Source organism: Microcaecilia unicolor, chromosome 3, assembly GCF_901765095.1.
Source record: "Microcaecilia unicolor chromosome 3, aMicUni1.1, whole genome shotgun sequence".
Classification (NCBI taxonomy): Eukaryota; Metazoa; Chordata; class Amphibia; order Gymnophiona; family Siphonopidae; genus Microcaecilia; species Microcaecilia unicolor.
This window is the reverse complement of record NC_044033.1, coordinates 241,414,589-241,439,168: the sequence shown is the minus strand read 5'-3', so window position 1 is coordinate 241,439,168 and position 24,580 is coordinate 241,414,589. Positions and strand designations below refer to the sequence as shown.

General features: G+C 43.9%; 1 protein-coding gene across 1 annotated transcript; it reads left to right on the top strand.

Annotated features, from left to right (window-relative positions):
- Nucleotides 1–1,372: 1,372 nt before the first annotated feature.
- On the top strand, nt 1,373–21,784 carry LOC115464510 (vomeronasal type-2 receptor 26-like). The gene is made up of 5 exons (XM_030194876.1): nt 1,373–1,531; nt 1,840–2,643; nt 9,629–9,856; nt 12,413–12,539; nt 20,880–21,784. Exons 1-5 carry the CDS (start codon nt 1,373–1,375, stop codon nt 21,782–21,784), a joined length of 2,223 nt encoding a protein of 740 aa, XP_030050736.1.
- Nucleotides 21,785–24,580: the final 2,796 nt, after the last annotated feature.

Sequence of the window (24,580 nt, the reverse complement as noted above, 5' to 3'; positions counted from 1 at the left end):
TGCTGAACTGACCCATTACATCCTCCAAGGTTACAGAGAATTTGTTTAGTTTCTCCGACTCCCCCGCTTCAAATATTCTTTCCGGCACCGGTGTCTGCCCTGGAAGCCTTCTCTTCAAGTTCCTGTTCCCACCTATGCGGGAACAGGAACTTGAAGAGAAGGCTTTGGGGCAGAGCCGAAGGCAGTGTGTACATCGCTACCGCTGCCAGGAACGCTGAAAAAGACTGCTGCCTGCACCGGAGGGAGGGAGGAAGAGAGAGGGGTAGACGGACACGCTCCTCTCCGTCTGCTTGGCTTCCCTGTCCTCTCTGTCTGCGTCCCGCCTTCCTCAGAGGAAGGCGGGACGCAGACAGAGAGGGCAGGGAAGCCAAGCGGATGGAGAGGAGAGCGTGCCTGCATGTGTTTTTTTTTTTTTTTAACTAATGGCGCGGCGGCGCCTCGTCGTCGTTTGGGGGAGCATTGCCCCCCCTCGCCCCCCCCAGTCTACGCCTATGCTTTTAGCCACTAGTCAGAAGAACCTTCAGAAATAGTGCTTGTCCTCATAGAGCCAGAGGTCACCACTGAATCCATTTGGTATGTCCATTGACTTATTACTGCCCCTATACAATGGGTTGAGGTCAACTCATAAGTACATAAGTATTGCCATACTGGGAAAGACCAAAGGTCCATCAAGCCCAGCATCCTGTTTCCAACAGTGGCCAATCCAGGTCACAAATACCTGGCAAGATCCCAAAAAAGTACAAAACATTTTATACTGCTTATCCCAGAAATAGTGGATTTTCCCCAAGTCCATTTAATAATGGTCTATGGATTCCTTCAGGAAGTCGTCCAAACCTTTTTAAAACTCCGCTAAGCTAACCGCCTTTACCACATTCGCTGGCATCGAATTCCAGAGTTTAAATACACGTTGAGTGAAGAAATATTTTCTCCCATTCATTTTAAATTTACTACATTGTAGCTTCAATCGCATGCCCCTTAGTCCTAGTATTTTTGGAAAGCGTAAACAGACGCTTCACATCTACCCGTTCAACTCCACTCATTATTTTATAGACTGCTATCATATCTCCCCTCAGCCGCCTTTTCTCCAAGCTCATTGGAATGTGTTCATCTGTAGAAAGAAATATTATTTTACTGACTGGGTTGAGATGAAGATTATGGTCTTTTCCTCAGTGAATGCCCATTTCCCCATATTTTTAAGTTGCTTTCTGAGTCTATATTATCTGACATTCCATGTTCTAGTTTTTTTCCAGAGACATACTATAACTATCTGGCCTTTGTTTCTGCTTTGGATGAAATTAACAACAATTTGGCGCTTTTACCCAACCTCACACTGGGGTTCCACTTGTATGATTCTTATAGAAATCAGTTCCCCATGATTAGAGCCACCATAGATATATTTTCAAGGAAGAACAATGGACTCCCTAATTACAGTTGTGGAACATCTGGTACACTGGCTGCTATCATTGAAGGCCTTCCAGCTGAGATATCAGCTCAGTTGTACAAAACATTTGGGATATACCACTACCCACAGGTAAGGAGACATCCACATTTCCCTTTATGCTTTACTGTATAGTTCATCTGCAGAGAATATCATAAAGCATCAAAATAAATCCATAAAGATAAACTCATAGCATATGATTTAACATATCCATACTTGACCTTGATCTGTCCTTTCCATTTCCGGGGCATAGACCCTAGAAGTCTGCTGCCACTGGCTTAATTTTCAACTATTGGAGCCTCTGTCGAAATACACTCCAGCCCAAGTGTATCGGGCTATATCCTTACAAGCCTTCTGAAATGATCTTAATAATAACAAGATGACTCTATTTTTCTCAACAGATTAGCTACTCTTCTCAGAATCCCTTAATGAGTGATCGTGTTCAGTTTCCTTATTTCTACCAGACTGTACCCAGTATTCTACATGTCTGTACTGGGATAATCAAGTTACTAAAGTATTTTGGCTGGACCTGGGTCGGTATCATTGCACCTGATGATGACATCAGTCTAAGAGCTGTCCAGATTTTGAAAGAAGGGATTAAGCAGAATGGAGGCTGCACTGAATTCATAGAGACCTTCAGTAACACTCATTCCAATTCCATGATATTAGGGAAGATACGTAAAATTTACAAGCTTCTCCATTCATCATCAGTGAATGTGATCATTGCCTATCATAATACAGAGAGTAATTGGGATATATATGATGACTTACGTATAAGGAAGATGCCTGGCAAGGTTATCATCACCACAATTAACTGGGAGCTTCCCCCAACCTATCCAGTGGACCTTGGTTTGAAGAACAACACCATGGCCTTCACTTTGGTAAAGAAGAACATTCCAAGCTTTTCAAAATTTGTCCGTGAGGTGGATCCTCTGTGGTTACCAAGTGATTTTTTAATTGAGTCATGGTGGAATGATCTGTGTGACAGTCGGTGCAGCAAGAGCATCCGAAGATCCTGCAAAAAAAATAAGACGTTTTACATTGACTTACACTGTGAGACCAAACACCTAGGAAGCAGCTATAGAATTTATAACACTGTGTATATCCTGGCACATGCATTACATGATATGCTTATGTCTAGCTTTGGAAACAGTACCACACGGAGTGGAGACCTTTGGAGAATTTCTGATGATTTGCCATGGAAGGTAACATCCTTTCTATATGGAGTGCTATGTTCAGAAGGAAAAGGTTGATATGATCAATACTGTACCAAGAGGATATTAAAAAAAAATCCTCATCCACCACTCTTATAAAAAAAAAAAAAATTGTGGACCACCAAACCTTAGAGGACATTTCAAAAGACAACTTCAGTCTCATTGTCTTTACCAGCTCTTGTATTATTATAGGTCTGTTTTCATAAATAGTCCATAAGCAAGTCTCTTCAATTTTCTGAATATCCAATGACAGAGAATAAACATCAAAACTTATCTGTACAGTCCTCCAAACCTTAAAGATGGTTGGACTTAGAACCGCTGAGAGGGGGAGTAAGGGGGCACTATCCGACCAGGCCGGCACTGTCTCTAGATGGCCCTGGTTGGACCAAGATTGATTGACTATTTGATGAGAAGGTTTCCCTCATGCAGATAAATATCAAAACATGATTATCATGTTGGAAGTCTGGTGTGGTGGATGAGGAATTCTATGAAAGGGAAGCAGATAATGGAAGAATGGACTGATTGGTATGGAGACAAAGAGGGGAAAATTTCAAATATGTGTAATTGCCAACTGCATGGCCAATTTCAAACATGTACTTCACTCAGACTTTCAAAGACAAGCTAGTTGTCTTATGTCTCTCTTTAAATTAGTAAATATGAAGTACTTACTAGTACCCATAAAGGCCCATTTAACATAAGTTGGCCAGGGACTTAATATTCTTAATATTCAGCTGGCTGCACTCAGTGTTTTGCTGCACCACTAGCATTATCTTCAGAGATTCAATGCCAGGCCATATCCAGATTTATGGAGCTGGTGAAAACATAGTCAAGGGCTCCTTTTACAAAACTGTGCTAGCAATTTTGGTGCAGCAAATGTGATGAAGCTCGTTCAGTTACTATAGGCTTCATCGCATTTGCCGCATGGAAATCGCTAGCGTGCCTTTGTAAAAGGAGCCCTATGTGCGATATTCAACATTTAACTGGATGTGGCAAACCACATAAAGATAGGACTGACTTTTACATTGTCTATTTATACAGTGACCTTGGTCGGTTAAGTGCTGAATATTGGGACTTAACTGGCCAAGTGCTGACTCCACCCGCTGGTATTCTGCCAAAAGAGCCAGGCTACCATTTTTTCCTTATTCAGAGCAATCTTGTGATCAAAGAGTCATTTTGAACTGCAGAAAGGCAATCTTTTAAGGGTTGGATGGAAAAGGAGTGTGGACTAGTTGGGAAGAGTAGCAGAATATCGTCTGTGTAAAAATTAGAAGATATATGGAGGGATTGAATAGAGCAGCAAGAGGACTAAGGAATATATTAAAAAGAAGAGGTGAAAGGACAGAGCCCTGGGAGACCCAAAGTCAGGGGCCAGTGGGGGTTGGCTCTAGTAGCGCTTTAGAAATGTTAAGTGGTAGTAGTAGAGGAGAAGGTGGTCACCTGGTAAGAATGTCTTGAGAGAAAAGAAGTAAATCAAGAAAAGAAAGATCCTGACACCTCTAGTGTTTCCTGAAGCCAGATTGTCTACGATGTAGGACCAGAGATTTATCAATAAAAGCTGAAATTTGAACATAGACCGCTTTTTCTAATAACTTAAGAGAGAAAATAAAGGTTTGATACCAGGTGATAGTGGTCTGGGATCTGGGGGTCAAGGGAAGGTTTTTTTTTAGAATAGGACAGACAATGTCAGATTTCCAAGAGTTGGGAACCTGGTTAGATGAAAAACTATTATTGATTAAAACTTTAGGAAGCAGCTGTAGTTCACTTATCTTTAACTATGATGATGGAAGAGAGTCAAGTAAGGATGTTGTAATATGCACAGAGGAAAGGGTCTTTGAAAGGGAATGAAAACTTTGGAGTTGAAAAGCCATGAGGATTTATTTTATTTTATTTATTTGTTGCATTTGTATCCCACATTTTCCCACCTCTTTGCAGGCTGTCCCTGAAACTAAGAAAACTGACTAAGTCAGAAGGAGGGATGTTGAAGCAGACATAGTTGGCGTAAGTGAATCCGCATGATTGTTAGGAGAGAAAGAGTGACTAGTAGGGAAAGATACTGGACCTCGGTAGTAAAGTATTGAGAAAGAAGTTCTGCTGATGGGCCCAAATGTGAACCAGTGGGAGAACTATTCACAGTTGGAAGAGATGTCAGGTTTCAGAAGATGGAGAATAACTCCCTAGTTGGATTGGTAGTTTTCTTGACAAGATCAGAATAGAACTTAGACTTAGCTTTTTTAACAACTATTTTTAGTTCTTATGTTCAGCCCTAAAAAGTGATAAAGCAGAGACTGGTCTAATCTGTTTCCATTTGCATTCTGCTTGATGTAACCATTATTTATGGTGCCTAAAACCCACATGATACCAAGGCTTCCTGTTCTTGGAGCTGGGAATCTTCAAAATAGTAAGAGGAGCAATATGATCAACATAGAGGGGCATAATCGAACGTCGCCGGCGAAATAGATCGCCGGCTATCTATTTTGGCGGCGGCGCTACAGCTGGCTGGAACCATATTATCGAAAAAGATGGCTGGCCATCTTATTTTTCCGATAATACAGTTTAGCCCGGCCAAATGCCAGAGTTCGCCGGGTTTGAGATGGCCGGTCTTGTTTTTCAGCGATAATGGAAACAAATGCTGGCGATCTCCAACCCGGCGATATTCAAGGCATTTGGTCATGGGAGGAGCCAGCATTTATAGTGCACTTGTCCCCCTCACATGCCAGGACACCAACTGGCACCCTAGGGGTCAGTGCGGTGGACTTCAGAAAATGCTCCCACATGCATAGCTCCCGTACTTTGGGTACTGAGCCCCCCAACCCCCCCCTAAAACCCACTACCCACAAATGTACACCACTACCGTAGCTCTTAGGGTTGAAGGGGGCAACTACATGTGGGCACAGTGGGTTTTGGAGGGCTCCCATTACCAGCACAAGTGTTACAGGTGGGGGGGGGGATGGGCCTGGGTCCACCTGCCTTAAGTGCACTGCAATACCCACTAACAGTGATCCAGGGACCTGCATACATGCAGGCCTCTAGGACTTGTTGCTGCTGTATAACCTTGACACACCAGTTGACACCTGAAGACTAATCTCGTTGAAAAAGTCCTTTATTTGAATAAGCACGTTTACTCACAGTTAACTACAGATCAGAGGTTGTGCCCCACTGGCAAAGAGTCTCCCCGGGACTGAGATTAGCAGTAGGTCAGAGCTGGCAGAATGGTGTACAATGCCCTCTTTCAGCCACATTCAAGGTAATAACTAAGGTCTCTAACGTGGGTAACACATGAAAGGGATCTAAAACTGGCTTACAAAAATGGCCACCACCTCATGGACTACCGGAAACAAAACAGGGCACACTCTGACCCAGTTAGCAGGGGGAAAAGTAGAGCCCAGTACCCTACACCCTCCACAATGCATTGCTGATGTGACTCTGCAGTACACCTAACAGAATAGGTGTCACACTCACCCGAGAGCCACATCACAACCAGGGAAAGGCTGTCAAAGGATAGAACACATTCTGCTGTCATGGAGGTGGGTACGGCATTTGAGGCTGGCATACAGGCTGGCAAAAAAGGTTTTTAGTTTTATTTGTTTAGTATGGGAGGGGGTTGGTGACCATTGGGGGAGTATGGGGAGGTCATCCCCCATTCCCTCCAGTGCTCATCTGGTGAGTTGAGGCACCTTTTTGAGGCTTGATCGTGAAAATAAAAGGAACAAGTAAACCCTGCAAAATACTGCTTAACGCCGCTTTTTTTTTCCATTATCGGCGAAAGCTGGCCATCTGGTAGCCACGCCCATGCCCGCCCATGTCCCGCCTTCGCTTCGCCGCCAACACGCCCCTCTGAACTTTCGCCAGCGAGGCGATGGGAAAGCGGTGATGCTGTCAAAAAAGCAGCTTTCGATTATACCGATTTCACCGCTTTTCCGAGATCGCCGGCCATCTCCCGATTTATGTCGGGAAATGGCGGCGATCACTTTCAAAAATGAGCTGGATAGTAACATAGTAAATGACGGCAGATAAAGACCTGTACGGTCCATCCAGTCTGCCCAACAAGATAAATTCATTTTACATGGTATGTGAAACTTTATATGTATACCCGAGTTTGATTTGTCCTTGCCTTTCTCAGGGCACAGACCATAGAAGTCTGCCCAGCACTGTTCGTGTACTAAAAATTCTAAAGCTAATGTTGAAGCCCCTTCAAATTTACACTCCAGCCCATTCCTATCCAGTCACGATCAGGGCGTAGACCATAGAAGTCTGCCCAGCAAGGGATCAAGGGATTCAGAAAGCACAGAATGAAAGATGCTTGCCTAATTATCCAATCTCAGGGACTCAAAGTCAGATGGGAATGGGAACATGGAAGGAGATAGTGTGGACAGGTCAATCTGAGAAAGATGTCTGGACCATCTTTGAGAGGTCAAGGGTACAGAGGGAGGCAAGAATAGGGGGATTGAACAATGAATAAGCAAATGATCAGACCAATGAATCATTGTAGGGAAAATAGATTTATTTATTTATTTATTTATTTATTTATTTATTTATTTATTTGTTACATTTATATCCCACATTTTCCCACTTATTTGCAGGCTCAATATGGCTTATAGTCCAGTAGAGAAACAAATACAAGGTGATGTTGTGGTCGAATAAGGTTCATGAGTTTCGGGTGCAATGGGGATAGAAGAGAGGAAGGGTTATGTGGTGTCCATTATGAGCTGTGGTTTTGCTGTGTTGCAGAGTTCAGGCACTTATGTTGGGTCGGTAGGATATGCCTTTTTAAACAGGTAGGTAATTAGATCAAGTCAAGGGTGTAGCTAGGTGGGTCCACGGGGGCATGGGCCCCCAAAGATTTAGCCCTGGCCCCCTCTACTTTTGATCCCCCCACCGCTGACATTCCCCCGCCACTTTCGACCCCCCTCCCGCTGCCGCTGCCAGGTACCTTTGCTGGCAGGGGTCCCCAATCCCCACCAGCCAAAGTCTTCTTCAGCACCGGTCTCAGGCATGTTCGCTAATCTGTTTCTGTTAGCCTTGACTCCTGACATCCTGCACGTGTGCACGTAGGACGTCAGGATTCAGGACTCACAGAAACAGATCAGCAAAGACGCTGGAGACCGGTGCTGAAGAATACTTTGGCTGGTGGGGGTTGGGGACCCCCCCAGCAAAGGTACCTGGCGGCGGGGGAGGGTCGAAAGTGGCGGAGGAGGGGCAGCGACAGGGGAGGGTCGGCAGCAGGCTAAACTGTGCCCCCCTACCTCGGGCTCTGGACCCCCCTCCCGCCGAGTCTGGCTATGCCCCTGGATCAAGTGTATGACCACCTTGATGGATTGGGAAAGAGATCCATTGCATGAAAGTCAGATCAGAAAGAAGACTTAGGAATTGTTTACAATGAGGAAAAGATAAGAACATCTACTTGAACATTGAAGTCCCCTAGGATAAAGTTATTAGGTTAGCTAACTGTGACATCTATAATTGTCTGAAAACAAGAGTCCCACTGGGTCTCAGTCAACGAAGGAGAGCAATAAAAAAGCAGAAAAATGAGGGGAGATGGTGATGTCTTAGACGTAATGGATGGCCAGTACTTCCGGAAAGGAGATAGGAAAGTTATTTCAGTGAGCTCCAATTTATTAGAGGAAATAGCAGCCAACCCTCCACCACTCTTAGAAGGCCTTGACACAGAAATAGCACTAAAGCCATGAGGTAATCACTCAGCTAGACGTTCCTCACCAGTTCATAACCAAGTTTCAATTAGAAAAAAGATATTAACAAACATGAGGGATACAGGACTAGATTCTACTTATAATGCCTAAAAAATTATGGCTGAACCCCCCCCCCCCCCTCGCTTAAGCGGTATTCTATAGGCTGCGTCTAAAGTTTGGAATGGTTTATAGAATAATGCTTAAGCAGAGAGGTCATGTGTAAATTTAGGTGCCACCACTTTCACCACTGACAACGTGGTGCAAATGCCCATGCCTAAATTTATGCACGGAGCACCCATATTCTGTAATTACAAGTGTAACTCAAAATCACACCCCCAATCTGCCTTGAAATGCCCTTGACCCTCCCATTTCCATACCCCCTTTTTTGGGTCGTGCATAATCTTTAGGTATGTTAGTCCAAATTAAATCTAATTAGTGCCAATAATCTCTCGTTAAAAAGCCAATTATTGGCACTAATTGGCTTGCCATTCTATTAAATTACATGCACAAATTGGGGCTACACCTAAATTTAGGTGCACAGTTTTCGATGACATAGAGAATCAGGGGGAAAATGGGTGACCATCTTGCAGAACCTTGAAAGACAATAAAACTATCTCATACCAAATGGGTAACCAATGTAAATATTGCTATGTACAAGTGTGGAAGGGTTTTAAATTACCTCCAAAGGGGCTAAGTGGCCCATTTATTAAAATGCAGTAAATTTTTAATGTACTGCACGTTAAGAGCCACAGGCAATACATGCCCCTTTACATTCAAAAGCATTTAACCAGCCAGGATCAGCACTTGGCCAGTTAAATGCCCCATAATCGGCTATTTGGTGATATTCAGCTGGGGATAGCTTGTCATTACCCGATGAATATCACTGGTTAGCAGATAGCCGGTTATATCAGCCATCATAACCGGCTATCCACTGATTTTCAGCCCTACTTTAACGGCTATATTTGGCTGTGTGAATATGTGAGATATCTTTAACCGGCCAAAAATAAAACGGATATTCAATGTCAGTCACCGGAAACGACCCGGCATTGACTATCAAGGCTCAGTGCCGACTGTAGAAGTTAGTCTATCTAACTCCCACAGTCTGAATATCAGCCCCATGGTAAATACAAAAGTTGTTTGCTCACTGTTGGGGGTGATCAAGCTGTTGTTTCCTTTTTACAACACATAGTAATGCAAACGAAAACCGAGTTGAGTTGGTAGATGCTTGGAATTACATGCACAACCCAGCAGTTAGCTGTACTATTGAAAATGAGTGTCTCTTTCTTCAGCTTCATCGTTATCTCAAGAAGGTCCACTTTAAAAACATTCTAGGTGAAGAGATTTTTTATGATGAGAATGGGGACCTACCCATTGCATACGATATTATAAATATGGTCTTCCTACCCAATGGGACATGGAATAGTGACATTGTTGGAAGTTATAACCCTTATGCTCCTCCAGGACAGGATTTCACCATCAACAAGGAGGCAATCATGTGGGAGAGTGCATTCACCAAGGTCAGAATTAACTTTGCAGCATGATGGAAATCACTGAACCACACAGACATCTTGGCACTCAATGCTAATTCTATAATGGGTATTCAAAGTTGAATGCCCATTGTAGAATTGCATTAAGTGCCGATTTCAGCACCCAAAACTGTGTGCCAGGGCTTATGCCTGCTGAAACCAGGTGTAATTCCTGGTGCCCAAATTGGATGCCCCCCCCCCCCAAAAATAACACTGCGTGCAAATTTTAGGAACACCTCTGGCCTGCCCATGCAATTGCCATGCTCACATCCCCTTTTGGGCTGCATGCTATGGGATTTCGATGTACATTGTTATAGAATAGCGCATAGCAAGATGTGCCCGTAAATTTAAATTGCTGTCAATTAGTGTTAATTAGCTCATGATTATTGGGACTAATTGGCTCGCTAGCCAGTTTAGTTGGATGCACATCTTGGGTCGGTGCCTAATTTTGGGCACCATATAGAATCAGGGGGGCTTGCGTGATGTAATTTAAAAAATAAAAGAACTAATGAACTTTGACTAGCTGCTATATGATCTGCCCCAATCTAATATAACAGAATAGTAGACCATGAATGAAACTGGGATCCAATTACTGGGAAGACCTAAAGAGACAATTAATCATGTTCTGTCATAATTTCTTAAGGGATCAATATTTGAAGACAGCATATTGCATTGGCAAAGGCCAACACTCTTGCTATGCTTGGTGAGTGAACATCTCTGTTTTATGATTCTTGCAGCTGCCCTGGTGGTTCCATGACCAACTCTTTCCCGCCTTCAAAAGTTTAAACTGATTAGATAGAGACCAATGACTTCTCTTGTTTCCAAGAGTTTAGATGTGATTGCACAGAGACCGTACAATCTAGAGAACCACTACATAAAAACCAGAACCCAGACCAACCACACAGCACCAAGCTGTCTCATCAGCTCATAACCTTGGGGTCATCTTTGAATCCTTTCTCTTTCTTTCTCTACACATATCCAACAGACTGCTAAAACATCACCAAAATTTGTCTCTTCCTTTCTGAGCATACTACCAAAACCCTTGTCCATACTCTTATCACCTCCTGATTAGACTACTGCAACTTGCTTCCCACAGGTCTCACACTAAGCTATCTCTCTTTCCTTCAATCTGATCAAAATTCTGCTGCACAACTTATATTCTGCCAGTATTGCTATGCTCATATTAGCCCTCTCCTCAATTCACTTCATTAGCTCCCCATACGTTTCTGCATACAATTGAAACTCCTCTTATTGACTTACAAGTACATTCACTCTGCAGCTCCTCAGCATCTCTTCACTCTTATCTCTCTCTATCAGTGGCGTACCAAGGGGGGGCGGTGGGGGCAGTCTGCCCCAGTGCACGCTGCTGGGGGGGTGCCGCGCGCCAGTCAGCTTCGTTTGTTTCCATGCTCCCTCTGCCCCAGAACAGGTTACTTCCTGTTCCGGGGCAGAGGGAGCATGGAAACAAACGAAGCTGAGTGGCGCGTAGTACTCTCCCCCAGCGGTGTGCACACAGGGGGGGTTCTTTTGTCGTGGTGGGGGGTTCTTTTGCAAGTGTGGGGGGTGTTCTTTCGCTGGGGGGGGGGCGCGCTGCACGGGGGGGGGGGGGCGCTGCACCCGGGGGGCGGGGTGCATCGGCGATCCGCCCTGGGTGTCAGCCCCCCCTAGGAACGTCACTGCTCCCTATGATCTTCCCCGGGAACTCTGTTGGGTAAATCTCTCTTATCTGTACCCTTCTTCTCCACTGTCAACTCCAGACTCTGTTCCTTTTATCTTGCTACACGATACACCTGGAATAGACTTCCTGAATCAATGTGTCAAGCTCCATCTCTGGCTGTCTTCAAATCTAGGCTAAAAGCCACCTTTTGAGGCTGCTTTTAACTCCTAACGCCTATTCACTTGTTCAGTATCCATGTCTGTTATATTCCTACCTTAAGTAATTCCCTTATCCCTTATTTGTCCTGTTTGTTTGTCTTGATTAGATAGTAAGCTCTGTCGAGCAGGAACTGTCTCTTACATGTTCATTGTACTGCGCTGTGTACATCTAGTACCACTATAGAAATGATCAGTGGCGTAGCAAGGGCGGGGCGGTGGGGGCGGTCCGCCCCAGGTGTCAGCGGGTGGAGGGGTGCTCCGTCGTCTCCTGCTACCACCCTGCCTTTTTTTTTTAAATCCATGTCAACTACCCTAGCTACGCCACTGGAAATGATACGTAGTGGTAGTAAAGTGAAGAAAGCCAAATGATAGCACCTGGAGAGCTGCAAAAACCATGTTACAAGATACGGAAGCCCAAGAGATCATATTTGTTTTATGCTTCCTCCTGTGGATTAGATTTTTTTTTTAAGGGGGGAATGAGTTTTTCTAGGGAGTTTCCCCAAGGTTATGGAATGCCCTCTCCCACCCCTTATATCATATTTAAAACACTATTCTCTTTAGCGCTCTATCGAAAAAATAATAATCATCTCTTAATTCATGCAGAAGCTGGTTCCAAATCTGGGAACGTACATAAATGACTGCTTTATCTTGCATGTTTCTTTCTCTCCTCAGATCCCTCCACAGTCCAAATGCAGCCAAAGCTGTCTACCAGGCTTCAGGAAAGTAATCCGGAAAGGATTGCCAATCTGCTGCTATGACTGCATCTCCTGTCCCAATGGAGAAATCTCCACACAAACTGGTAAATGAAAGGAAGCTCTAGAATGAGGGGCATAGGATAAAGGTAAAAGGAGATAGACTCAAGAGTAACCTAAGGAAATACTTCTTCACAGAAACGATGATGAACTCATGGAATGACCTTGGTGGCGGAGATGAAGACTGTGTCTGAATTCAAGAAAGCTTGGGACAACTACATAAGGGATAGGAAGAGATAATAGATGGCATGGATAGATAGGCTAGACAGGCCATATAGAGGGGCATAATGGAACAGAAACGCCTATCTCCATGGGCGTTTATCTCCGAAAACGGGTCCGTGAAGGGGCGGGGCGGATCGTATTTTTTAAAAGAAAAAGACGCCCATGTTTTATTCGTCAAGGTATGAGCTGGGCGTTTTTGCTTTTCAGCGATAATGGAAAATGAAATCGCCCAGCTCAAAAACGAATAAATCCAAGGCATTTGTTCGTGGGAGGGGCCAGGATTCATAGTGCACTGGTCCCCCTCACATGGCAGGACACCAACCGGGCACCCTAGGGGGCACTTTTACAAAAACCAAATAAAAGGTAAAAGAGCTCCCAGGTGCATAGCACCCTTCCCTTGGGTGTTGAGCCCCCCAAATCCCCCTCAAAACCCACTGCCCACAAGTCTACATCATTACTATAGCCCTAAGAGGTGAAGGGGGGCACCTACATGTGGGTACAGTGGGTTTGGGGGGGTTGGACGACTAATAGCATTAAGCAGCACAATTGTAACAGGTAGGGGGGGGATGGGCCTGGGTCCACCTGCCTGACGTCCACTGCACCCCCTAACAACTGCTCCAGGGACCTGCATACTGCTGCTTGGGAGGAGGGTATGACATTTGAGGGTGAAAGTAAACAGTTGTGAAACATCATTTGTTGTGGTGGGAGGGGGTTAGTGACCACTGGGGGAGTCAGGGGAGGTCATCCCCGACTCCCTCTGGGGGTCATCTGGTAATTTAGGGCACTTTTGGGGGCCTTATTCGTCAAAAAACAGGGTCCAGGAAAAGTGTCCTAAATTCTAGCTCAAAACTGTTCCATTATCGGCGAAGGGCGCCCATCTCTGTTCGGCCGATAACCACGCCCCAGTTCCGCCTTCGACACGCCTTCGATACGCCCCCGTCAACTTTGTCCGCATCCGCGACGGAGTGCAGTTGAAAGCGTCCAAAGTTCGGCTTTCGATTATACCGCTTTATTTGTTTTTGTGAGAAGAACGCCCATCTCCCGATTTAGGTCGGAACTTGGGCGTTATTCTCGTTCGATTATAAGCTGGATGGTCTTTATCTGCCTTCATTTTTCTCTGGTGCTTTTTCCGTGTTTCTATGTGGAATATGTAGCATGTCCATGATTGTAGGTTAACTACTAAGGAGACAGTTCTATAACTAGATGTTTCCAGTTAGGGTGCACCAATACCGAGTGCCAAATTCTATAAAGGTATCAGTGAGCCAGGATGCCATTTTGAAATACTAGCACAAGTTGCTACTGGCACATCTAAAGTTAGGCACGATCATTTACATCAGATCAATGGCGGTCATAAATTGGTATGCCTAACTAAGAGCATTTTATAAATTACAAGCGTACATTACAGAAGCACTTGTGCCCCTTCCATGTGTATGCCCCCTTTCGAGTTATGAGCTACAGCATTTATCCCGGATTCTATATACGGGGGTCTGATATTCAGCCACCGATGCTAAACCCAGATATTCAATGCCAGGTCATATCCGACGACTGACATTGAATATCTGGGTTTATTTTGGCCGCTAAAAAGTTAACCGGTTAACTTTTTAGTGGTTAAAGATAGGTCTACTATTTAAGTGGCCTACTTGCAGGGGCAGCCAGACCATTAGGTCACCTGAGGCGGGGGTCTCAGGCGACACTCTTCAGGGGCGGCATCTCTCCACTTGGCGTTTACCTATTTCATCACGTTCCAAACCTGGCAGCGGCAGTCATTCCCATACGCTGCCCTGCCTCTGGCACCCCCTCTTCCCTTTACTGAGGCCACCTCTCTGATGTAACTTCCTGTTTTGTCAGAGGATCAGGCAGCCGCAGTATAGGGAAGAGGCTAGTGCTGGCAGCAGGACAGCATATGGGAATCTCTGCCGCTACTGGGTTTGGAACGTGATGAAACAGGTAAATGCCGCAAACAGAGGGGTGTCATCTTAGCTTCACCTCAGGCAGAATCTTGCCTTGGGCCGGCACTGCCTACTTGATATTGACTGGGTAAATGTAACATCGGGAAAAATTCCTTGATGAAATCAAGGACAGCTTTATGGAGCAGCCGGTACAGGAACCGACGAGAGAAGGAAAAATTCTAGACCTAGTCCTTAGTGGAGCGCAGAATGAATATGCAGTAAAATAATATGCTTGCTTATGTATTTGTTATGAATGGCTGTCCATTGTGTATTGGTGTTATTATCTTTTAGAATGGTTGTTTTAGTTTGTTGTGCTTTTCTATCGAATCGATGGATTTCTTATATGTCTTTTAATATGATATTTTTAAATTAAGATGTAAACCGTTCTGTTTTGTGAATGCAATTTGAAACGGTATAGTAAATTTTTTTTAAAAATCTGGTGTAGGAGGTAATGGTGCTGTGGCTGCTTGATAACAGTGATCATAATATGATCGGATTTGATATTAGCTTTGAAGTAAGTAGACATAGGAAATCAAATATGTTAGACTATGATAAAATGAGAAAAATGGTGAAAAGAAAACTTAGAGGAGCAACTGCGAGGGTCAAAAATTTACATCAGGTGTGGATGCTGTTGAAAAACACCATCCTGGAAGCCCAGGCCAAATATATTCCACGTATTAAAAAAGGAGGACGGAAGACCAAACGACAGCCGGCGTGGTTAAATAGTGAGATGAAGGAAGCTATTAGAGCTAAAAGAAAATCCTTCAGAAAATGGAAGAAAGAACCGACTGAAAATAATAAGAAATGGCATAAGGAATGTCAAGTCAAATGCAAAGCGCTGATAAGGAAAGCTTAAGAGGGACTTTGAAAAAAAGATTGCGTTGGAGGCAAAAACACATAGTAAAAATTTTTTTAGGTATATTAAAAGCAGGAAGCCGGCAAAAGAATCGGTTGGACCGCTAGATGACTGAGGAGTAAAAAGGGTGATCAGGGAAGACAAAGCCGTAGCGGAGAGATTAAATGAATTCTTTGCTTCGGTCTTCACCGAGGAAGATTAGGGTGGGATACCGGTGCCGGAAATGATATTCGAAGCTGAAAAGTCGGAGAAACTTAATGAATTCTCTGTAAACCTGGAGGATGTAATGGGGCAGTTCTATAAACTGCCCCATTACAAACTCCTGGACCGGATGGTATTCATCCCAGAGTACTGATAGAACTGAAAAATGAGCTTGCGGAGCTATTGTTAGGAATATGTAATTTATCCTTAAAATCGAGCATGGTATCGGAAGATTGGAGGGTGGCCAATGTAACGCCGATTTTAAAAAAGGTTCCAGAGGAGATCCGGGAAATTATAGACTGGTGAATCTGATGTCGGTGCCGGGCAAAATGGTAGAGACTATTATAAAGAACAAAATTACAGAGCCTATTCAAAAGCATGGATTAATGAGACAAAGTCAACATGGATTTAGTGAAGGGAAATCTTGCCTCACCAATCTACGACATTTCTTTGAAGGGGTGAACAAACATGTGGATAAAAGGGAGCCAGTTGATATTGTGTATCTGGATTTTCAGAAGGCATTTGACAAAGTACCTCATGAAAGACTCCAGAGGAAATTGAAGAGTCATGGGATAGGAGGTACTATTCTATTGTGGATTAAACACTGGTTAAAATATAGAAAACAGAGAGTAGGGTTAAATGATCAGTATTTTCAATTGATAAGGGTAGTTAGTGGGGTTCTCCAGGGCTCTGTGCTGGGACTGCTGCTTTTTAACATATCTATAAATTACCTAGAGATGGGAGTAACTAGTGAGGCAATTAAATTTGATGATGATACAAAGTTATTCAAAGTTGTTAAATCGCGGGAGAATTGTGAAAAATTACAAGAGGACCTTACGAGACTGGGAGACTGGGCGGCTAAATGGCAGATGACGTTTAATGTGAGCAAGTGCAAAGTGATGCATGTTGGAAAGAGAACCCAAATTATAGCTACGTCATGCAAGGTTCCACGTTAGGAGTCACGGACCAAGAAAGGGATCTAGGTGTCATCGTTGATGATACGTTGAAACCTTCTGCTCAGTGTGCTGCTGCGGCTAAGAAAGCAAATAGAATGTTAGGTATTATTAGGAAAGGAATGGAAAACAAAAATGCGGATGTTATAATGCCTTTCTACCGCTCCACGGTGCGACCGCACCTCAAATAATGTGTTCAATTCTGGTCATCGCATCTCAAAAAAGATATAGTGGAATTAGAAAAGGTGCAGAGAAGGGTGACGAAAATGATAAAGAGGATGGGATGACTTCCCTATGAGGAAAGGTTAAAGCGGCTTGGGCTCTTCAGCTTGGAGAAAAGGCGGCTGAGGGGAGATATGAAAGAGGTCTATAAAATAATGAGTGGAGTTGAATGGGTAGATGTGAAGCGTCTGTTCATGCTTTCAAAAAATACTAGGACTAGGGGGCATGTGATGAAGCTACAATGTAGTAAATTTTTCTTCACGCAACGTGTAATTAAACTCTGGAATTCGTTGCCAGAGAATATAGTAAAGGCGGTTAGCTTAGTGGAGTTTAAAAAATGTTTGGACAGCTTCCTAAAGGAAAAGTTCATAGACCGTTATTAAATGGACTTGGGGAATATCCACTATTTCTGGGATAAGCAGTATAAAATGTTTTGTGCATTTTTGGGATCTTGCCAGGTATTTGTGACCTGGATTGGCCACTGTTGGAAACAGGATGCTGGGCTTGATGGACCTTTGGTCTTTCCCAGTATGGCAATACTTATGTACTTATGACTAGTCAACATAGCCAATTTGATGCTGAATATACAGTGGTGGAAATAAGTATTTGATCCCTTGCTGATTTTGTAAGTTTGCCCACTGACAAAGACATGAGCAGCCCATAATTGAAGGGTAGGTTATTGGTAACAGTGAGAGATAGCACATCACAAATTAAATCCGGAAAATCACATTGTGGAAAGTATATGAATTTATTTGCATTCTGCAGAGGGAAATAAGTATTTGATCCCCCACCAACCAGTAAGAGATCTGGCCCCTACAGACCAGGTAGATGCTCCAAATCAACTCGTTACCTGCATGACAGACAGCTGTCGGCAATGGTCACCTGTATGAAAGACACCTGTCCACAGACTCAGTGAATCAGTCAGACTCTAACCTCTACAAAATGGCCAAGAGCAAGGAGCTGTCTAAGGATGTCAGGGACAAGATCATACACCTGCACAAGGCTGGAATGGGCTACAAAACCATCAGTAAGACGCTGGGCAAGAAGGAGACAACTGTTGGTGCCATAGTAAGAAAATGGAAGAAGTACAAAATGACTGTCAATCGACAAAGATCTGGGGCTCCACGCAAAATCTCACCTCGTGGGGTATCCTTGATCATGAGGAAGGTTAGAAATCAGCCTACAACTACAAGGGGGGAACTTGTCAATGATCTCAAGGCAGCTGGGACCACTGTCACCACGAAAACCATTGGTAACACATTACGACATAACGGATTGCAATCCTGCAGTGCCCGCAAGGTCCCCCTGCTCCGGAAGGCACATGTGACGGCCCGTCTGAAGTTTGCCAGTGAACACCTGGATGATGCCGAGAGTGATTGGGAGAAGGTGCTGTGGTCAGATGAGACAAAAATTGAGCTCTTTGGCATGAACTCAACTCGCCGTGTTTGGAGGAAGAGAAATGCTGCCTATGACCCAAAGAACACCGTCCCCACTGTCAAGCATGGAGGTGGAAATGTTATGTTTTGGGGGTGTTTCTCTGCTAAGGGCACAGGACTACTTCACCGCATCAATGGGAGAATGGATGGGGCCATGTACCGTACAATTCTGAGTGACAACCTCCTTCCCTCCGCCAGGGCCTTAAAAATGGGTCGTGGCTGGGTCTTCCAGCACGACAATGACCCAAAACATACAGCCAAGGCAACAAAGGAGTGGCTCAGGAAGAAGCACATTAGGGTCATGGAGTGGCCTAGCCAGTCACCAGACCTTAATCCCATTGAAAACTTATGGAGGGAGCTGAAGCTGCGAGTTGCCAAGCGACAGCCCAGAACTCTTAATGATTTAGAGATGATCTGCAAAGAGGAGTGGACCAAAATTCCTCCTGACATGTGTGCAAACCTCATCATCAACTACAGAAGACGTCTGACCGCTGTGCTTGCCAACAAGGGTTTTGCCACCAAGTATTAGGTCTTGTTTGCCAGAGGGATTAAATACTTATTTCCCTCTGCAGAATGCAAATAAATTCATATACTTTCCACAATGTGATTTTCCGGATTTAATTTGTGATGTGCTATCTCTCACTGTTACCAATAACCTACCCTTCAATTATGGGCTGCTCATGTCTTTGTCAGTGGGCAAACTTACAAAATCAGCAAGGGATCAAATACTTATTTCCACCACTGTATGTGCCTAATTGACTGTAGCACGAAATAGTCAGTGACTAGCCGCTAACTGGGATACTCAGGGGGAGATAACTGATTATCTCCTGCTGAATGTCCATGGTTAGGCACTCAAATGTTATTTTACTGACCAGGAGCCATAGATTTTAAAAATGTGGGCATGCTCCTGATATGTGTGCGCGAATTAATAAGCTGACAAGTCAATTAATGCCAATAAATTGGGTACAGATAAGTGCTTAATAGACTACCAATGAAGTCGTTAAGAGATTTTGCATTGTTTGAAGGTGTGAATACATTTGAGATTTTGCTGCTATGTGAATCATCTAGTATGTCAGGCTGCTGCTTTTAAATGAAAAAGAAAAACTATAAGAGATTGAAGATATACAATAGATTGAAGATATAAAATAAGAAGATGTTTTGAAATATTAAAGTGCAGTACAGTTTCTTTTGGACATTTTTTGACCAATGATTGGAACCGGAAGTCCTGACGGAGCAAAAAGATAGTCATAGTATTGCCTTGCTCCAGACCTGCTGAAGTCATTTTCCTCCATTTTTTCATAATTAAAATTGCTATATAAAGAAAAGTAAAAAATAAGAAAACAAATTTTTCATACGGGTATAGGCACAATTGGGTTTTCTGTGATTTTATCTTAACCTTTGTATTCAGTAACAAAATACTTGAGTGATGACAACCAACTATTGAACTTAATTGACACTCATTAAAATTTGTGCCCGCATCTAGCTACATGCTAGTCTATAAGGTATTGCACCTAACTCAAAAGGGGGCATGGCCATGGGAGGAACATAGGCATGTCAGGGACATTTCAAAAAGATGTATGTTTTGTTACAGAATAGAGGGTCAGCGCAGGGGCGTAGCCAGACCATGTGGTGGGAGGGGGCCAGAGCCCGAGGTATGGGGGGTACATTTTGGTCAGATGCCCCCACAGCCCCCCCACACCGCCTCACCACCCCGCTTATCCTCACCCACTCTCACAGCAAATACCTTGGCTGGCGGGGGTCCCTATCCCCCACCAGCTGAAGCTTTGTCCAGTGCCGGTCTCCAGTGCCACCATGTTGCCTGTTCTGCTATCTCTTCCCCTCATGTCCTGCATGCTCCTTTTAGTGAAACTGAGCAAACCCAGGGGCCCAGAGGAAATTTGGGGGGCCCAGGCCCCTGTGGCCCCACATACCTACGCCACTGGTCAGCGAACCAGCAATTACTCCAAGCTTCAGAAAGCATTAAGGGGCCCTTTTACTAAGTGGCACTAAGTCCATCGTGGGCTTACCATGTGCCAAACAGAAACTACAGATGGACTAGCGCAGGAGCCAGGCGGTAGTTCCGACCCCCAGCGTGCCCCATTTCCAGTGCTACAAAAATATTTTCTATTTTTGTGGCACTAGTGTTTACTCGGTGGTAATCAGGCAGTGCTGTGAGCTGCAAGGTTACCACCAGGTTAGCACAGGAGTTCTTACCGACATCTCAGTGGGTGAAGGTAAGTGCTTCCTCCTGTAATGGCTGTGTGGAAAGTAGTTCATTTATTGCATGGCCTTTTACCCACTACAATATAAAGGGTGCCTCAGTGCACATCAAAAACACATGCTAACACTACTGCAGACCCCATTTTACTGCAGCTTAGTAAAAGGGCCCCTTTGTCTAGTACCCAAAGTTATGGCATGGGAATCGGAACTAAGTACGATTCTATAAAGGGCACTCGCCCTATATTCTAAGCTACAGTGAAAAATATCCTGACAATTTAAAATAATTGATTTTATTTGTGAAATACAGAGAGAATATTTTTTTTCTCAGATATGGATGTCTGTGTGAAGTGCCCAGAGGATCAATGGCCCAATGAGAAAAGAGATGCCTGCATCCCAAAAGTGATAGTCTTCCTATCTTTTGAAGAACCTTTGGGGAAAGCTTTGACTCTCATCAGCCTTTTTTTTCTTCTCATCAATGCTGTCATTCTGGGAATCTTCATTAATTATAGAGATACTTCAATTGTGAGAGCCAATAATCGGGGCCTCAGTTACCTTCTCCTTATCTCCCTCATGCTCTGTTTCCTCTGTTCTTTGGTATTCATTGGACATCCTGACAAAGTGACCTGTATTCTCCGACAGACTGCCTTTGGGATTTCTTTCTCCATCGCTCTCTCCTCTGTACTGGCAAAAACCATTATTGTGGTCATGGCCTTCCAAGCTACAAAACCAGGAAGCAAGCTCCGGAAGTGGATGGGTTCCAGGGTCTCAAATTCTACAGTCCTTTTCTGCTCCCTTCTACAAACCTTCCTGTGTCTTGCCTGGTTGTTCACTGCTCCTCCATTCCCATATCTTAACATGCATTCAGAAATTGGAACAATACTAATTGAATGTAATGAAGGGTCAATAGTTGCATTTTACTGTGTTCTGGGTTACCTGGGATTTCTGGCTGGTATCAGCTTCATCGTAGCTTTTTTAGCAAGAAATCTACCTGACAGGTTTAATGAGGCTAAGTACATCACCTTCAGCATGCTGGTGTTCTGCAGTGTCTGGATCTCCTTCATTTCAACATACCTGAGCACCAAGGGCAAGTACATGGTGGCAGTGGAGATACTTGCTATCCTGGCTTCAAGTGCTGGTCTTCTGGGCTGTATCTTTTTCCCCAAATGCTACATTATTCTGCTTAAACCCGATTGGAACAAAAGGAAATACCTAACGAAAAAACGGAATGACTGATAGGTCTATAAGTAATACCAACAATTTTGTGAATGGAAACAACAAATCCTATATCATCCCAAAGAACCTATCTGTTGAGTTGCATCTACACTCAGTCTCATACATATTACAAACATGTAGCTGCATATGTACAATGCATGGAAAGAGAATATAAGGCAGATTGTACAATGGTTTATCCATTGAGAAGAATTTGCTCTCCTACTGTTTATATTTATCCAGTTATGGTCTTAGATCCTCTATTTATCTGATCTTGCAGTTTTGTTTTCTTAGAGAAATGACGAGTAGGGGATGGATGAAAGGAGGGGGCAGGTAGAGAGGAAAGCAGAAGAGGGTGAAGAGAAAAAAGAATGAGGAGAGAGGGTAGGACATACAGGGAAGAAAAGTGGGAAAACCAGAGACTGATAAATAGAGAGTGCACATAACCTATTCACTCTCTTTTATACACACCAAACCCAAATGTGCACTCACTCACACTCCCATTCATTTACCCACTCACTTGCTTCCTACAAGTTTATTCAATCATATTAAACTCATCTATTACTCACTCCTTACATGTTCACTTACTCACCTACATCACACCCATATGCTCAATCACTACTCAGAGATCCAGCTCACCCAGTCATTCCCACACCACACCCTTTCACGGTTTGGCATTCAGTTGCCTTGCCTCTACTTTAGGGAACCTGCTGCCTGAATCTTTATGGTATTATTCATCTTTAATATGTATTAAATTGGGTCTGGCTATTTCGGTGAGCATACCCATCTTCCTCTTGAACTACTGCTAGGTATGTCACAAAGATCTGAAAGACATTGCGTATTCTGATTTGTTTTTAGTTGATCATCTGTGTTAGTCCTATAGAAATGATTGTGGTGCTATGCATTCCTCCTCTTCATGTTTCATGGTCCTTGTCTATTTATTTATTTATTTATTTATTTATTTATTGCATTTGTATCCCACATTCCCCCACCCATTTGCAGACTCAATGTGGCTTACATAGGTTTGTTGACATTGTCATAACAAGATAACAAATACAATTAGTAATGTGAAGTGATCAGGTAGGGAGGAGGGAAGAAGGAAGGGAGTGATTAGGATAGTTGTATAAGGTGAGCTTTCATAATTGAGTGGGTTGGTTAGGTGACTTAAAGGGGCATAATCGAACGGAAACGTCTATCTCCATGGGCGTTTATCTCCGAGAACGGGTCCATGAAGGGGCGGACCGAACTGTATTTTCGCAAAAAATAGACGTCCATGTTTTATTCAACAATTTGTGAGCTGGGCGTTTTTGTTTTTCAGCGATAACGGAAAATGAAAGCGCCCAGCTCAAAAACGAATAACTCCAAGACATTTATTCGTGGGAGGGGCCAGGATTCGTAGTGCACTGGTCCCCCTCACATGCCAGAACACCAACCGGGCACCCTAGGGGGCACTTCTACAAAAACAAAAAAAAAGGTAAAAGACCTCCCAGGTGCATAGCACCCTTCCCTTGTGTGTTGAGCCCCCCAAATCCCCCTCAAAACCCACTGCCCACAAGTCTACACCATTACTATAGCCCTAAGGGGTGAAGGGGGGCACCTACATGTGGGTACAGTGGGTTTGGGGGGCGGTTTGGAGGGCTCCCATTTACCAGCACAAGTGTAACAGGTGGGGGGGGGATGGGCCTGGGTCCACCTGCCTGAAGTCCACTGCACCCCCTAATAACTGCTCCAGTGACCTGCATACTGCTGCCAGGGAGGTGGGTATGACATTTGAGGGTGAACATAAAAAGCTGTGAAACGGCATATTTTTGTGGTGGGAGGGGGTTTGTGACCACTGGGGGAGTCAGGGGTGGTCATCCCTGACTCCCTCCAGTGGTCATCTGGTCATTTAGGGCACTTTTTGGGGCCCTATTCATGGAAAAACAGGGTCCAGGAAAAGTGCTCTAAATTTTCACTAAAAACGCATATTTTTTTTCCATTATCGGCGAAAGGCGCCTATCTCTGATCAGCCGATAACCACGCCCCAGTTCCGCCTTCACCACGCCTTTGACACGCCCCCATCAACTTTGTCCGCATCCGCGACGGAGTGCAGTTGAAAACGTCCAAATTCGGCTTTCGATTATACCGCTTTATTCGTTTTTGTGAGATAAACGTCTATCTCCCGATTTGGGTCACAATATAGGCGTTTTTCTATTACGATTATAAGCAGGTTAGTGAGATTATGGGTGTTCATTGTAGGCCTTGTTGAAGAAGAATGTTTTCAGAGATTTTCGAAAGATAGTTGTTTCGTTGATTGCTTTCAAGTCTGCGGGTAATGCATTCCATAATTGTGTGCTCGTGTACAAGAAGGTAGAGGCATGCATCAGTTTGTACTTCAGTCCTTTGCAGCTGGGGTAGTGCAGGTTGAGAATTTTGCGAGATGATCTTGTGGCATTTCTGGGAGGTAGGTCCACGAGGTTTAGCAAGTAGATTGGGGCGTCTGCATGAATGATTTTATGTACAATCGTGCAGATCTTGAAGATCTTGAACACAATACGTTCCTTAATTGTCTATAATTGTTCTATTGTCTGTAGAACGTTACAATGGTTTACAGATAAACATTTCTGTGTTTACACTGCCTTGATGCTCTTAGCATGGTCTATCAAACCCGCTAATAAATAAATAAATATACAAATAAAAACTAGCTACATATCAAAAGTTTCTGACATTATCCAGTCATTGCCTTGGGTCCCCATAGAGATAGTCTTTGAAATTTGACTTCCATCTACGGGGTCAATTTTATAAGTGGACACCTCCTTCTAGGCACCGTAATGTCATGTG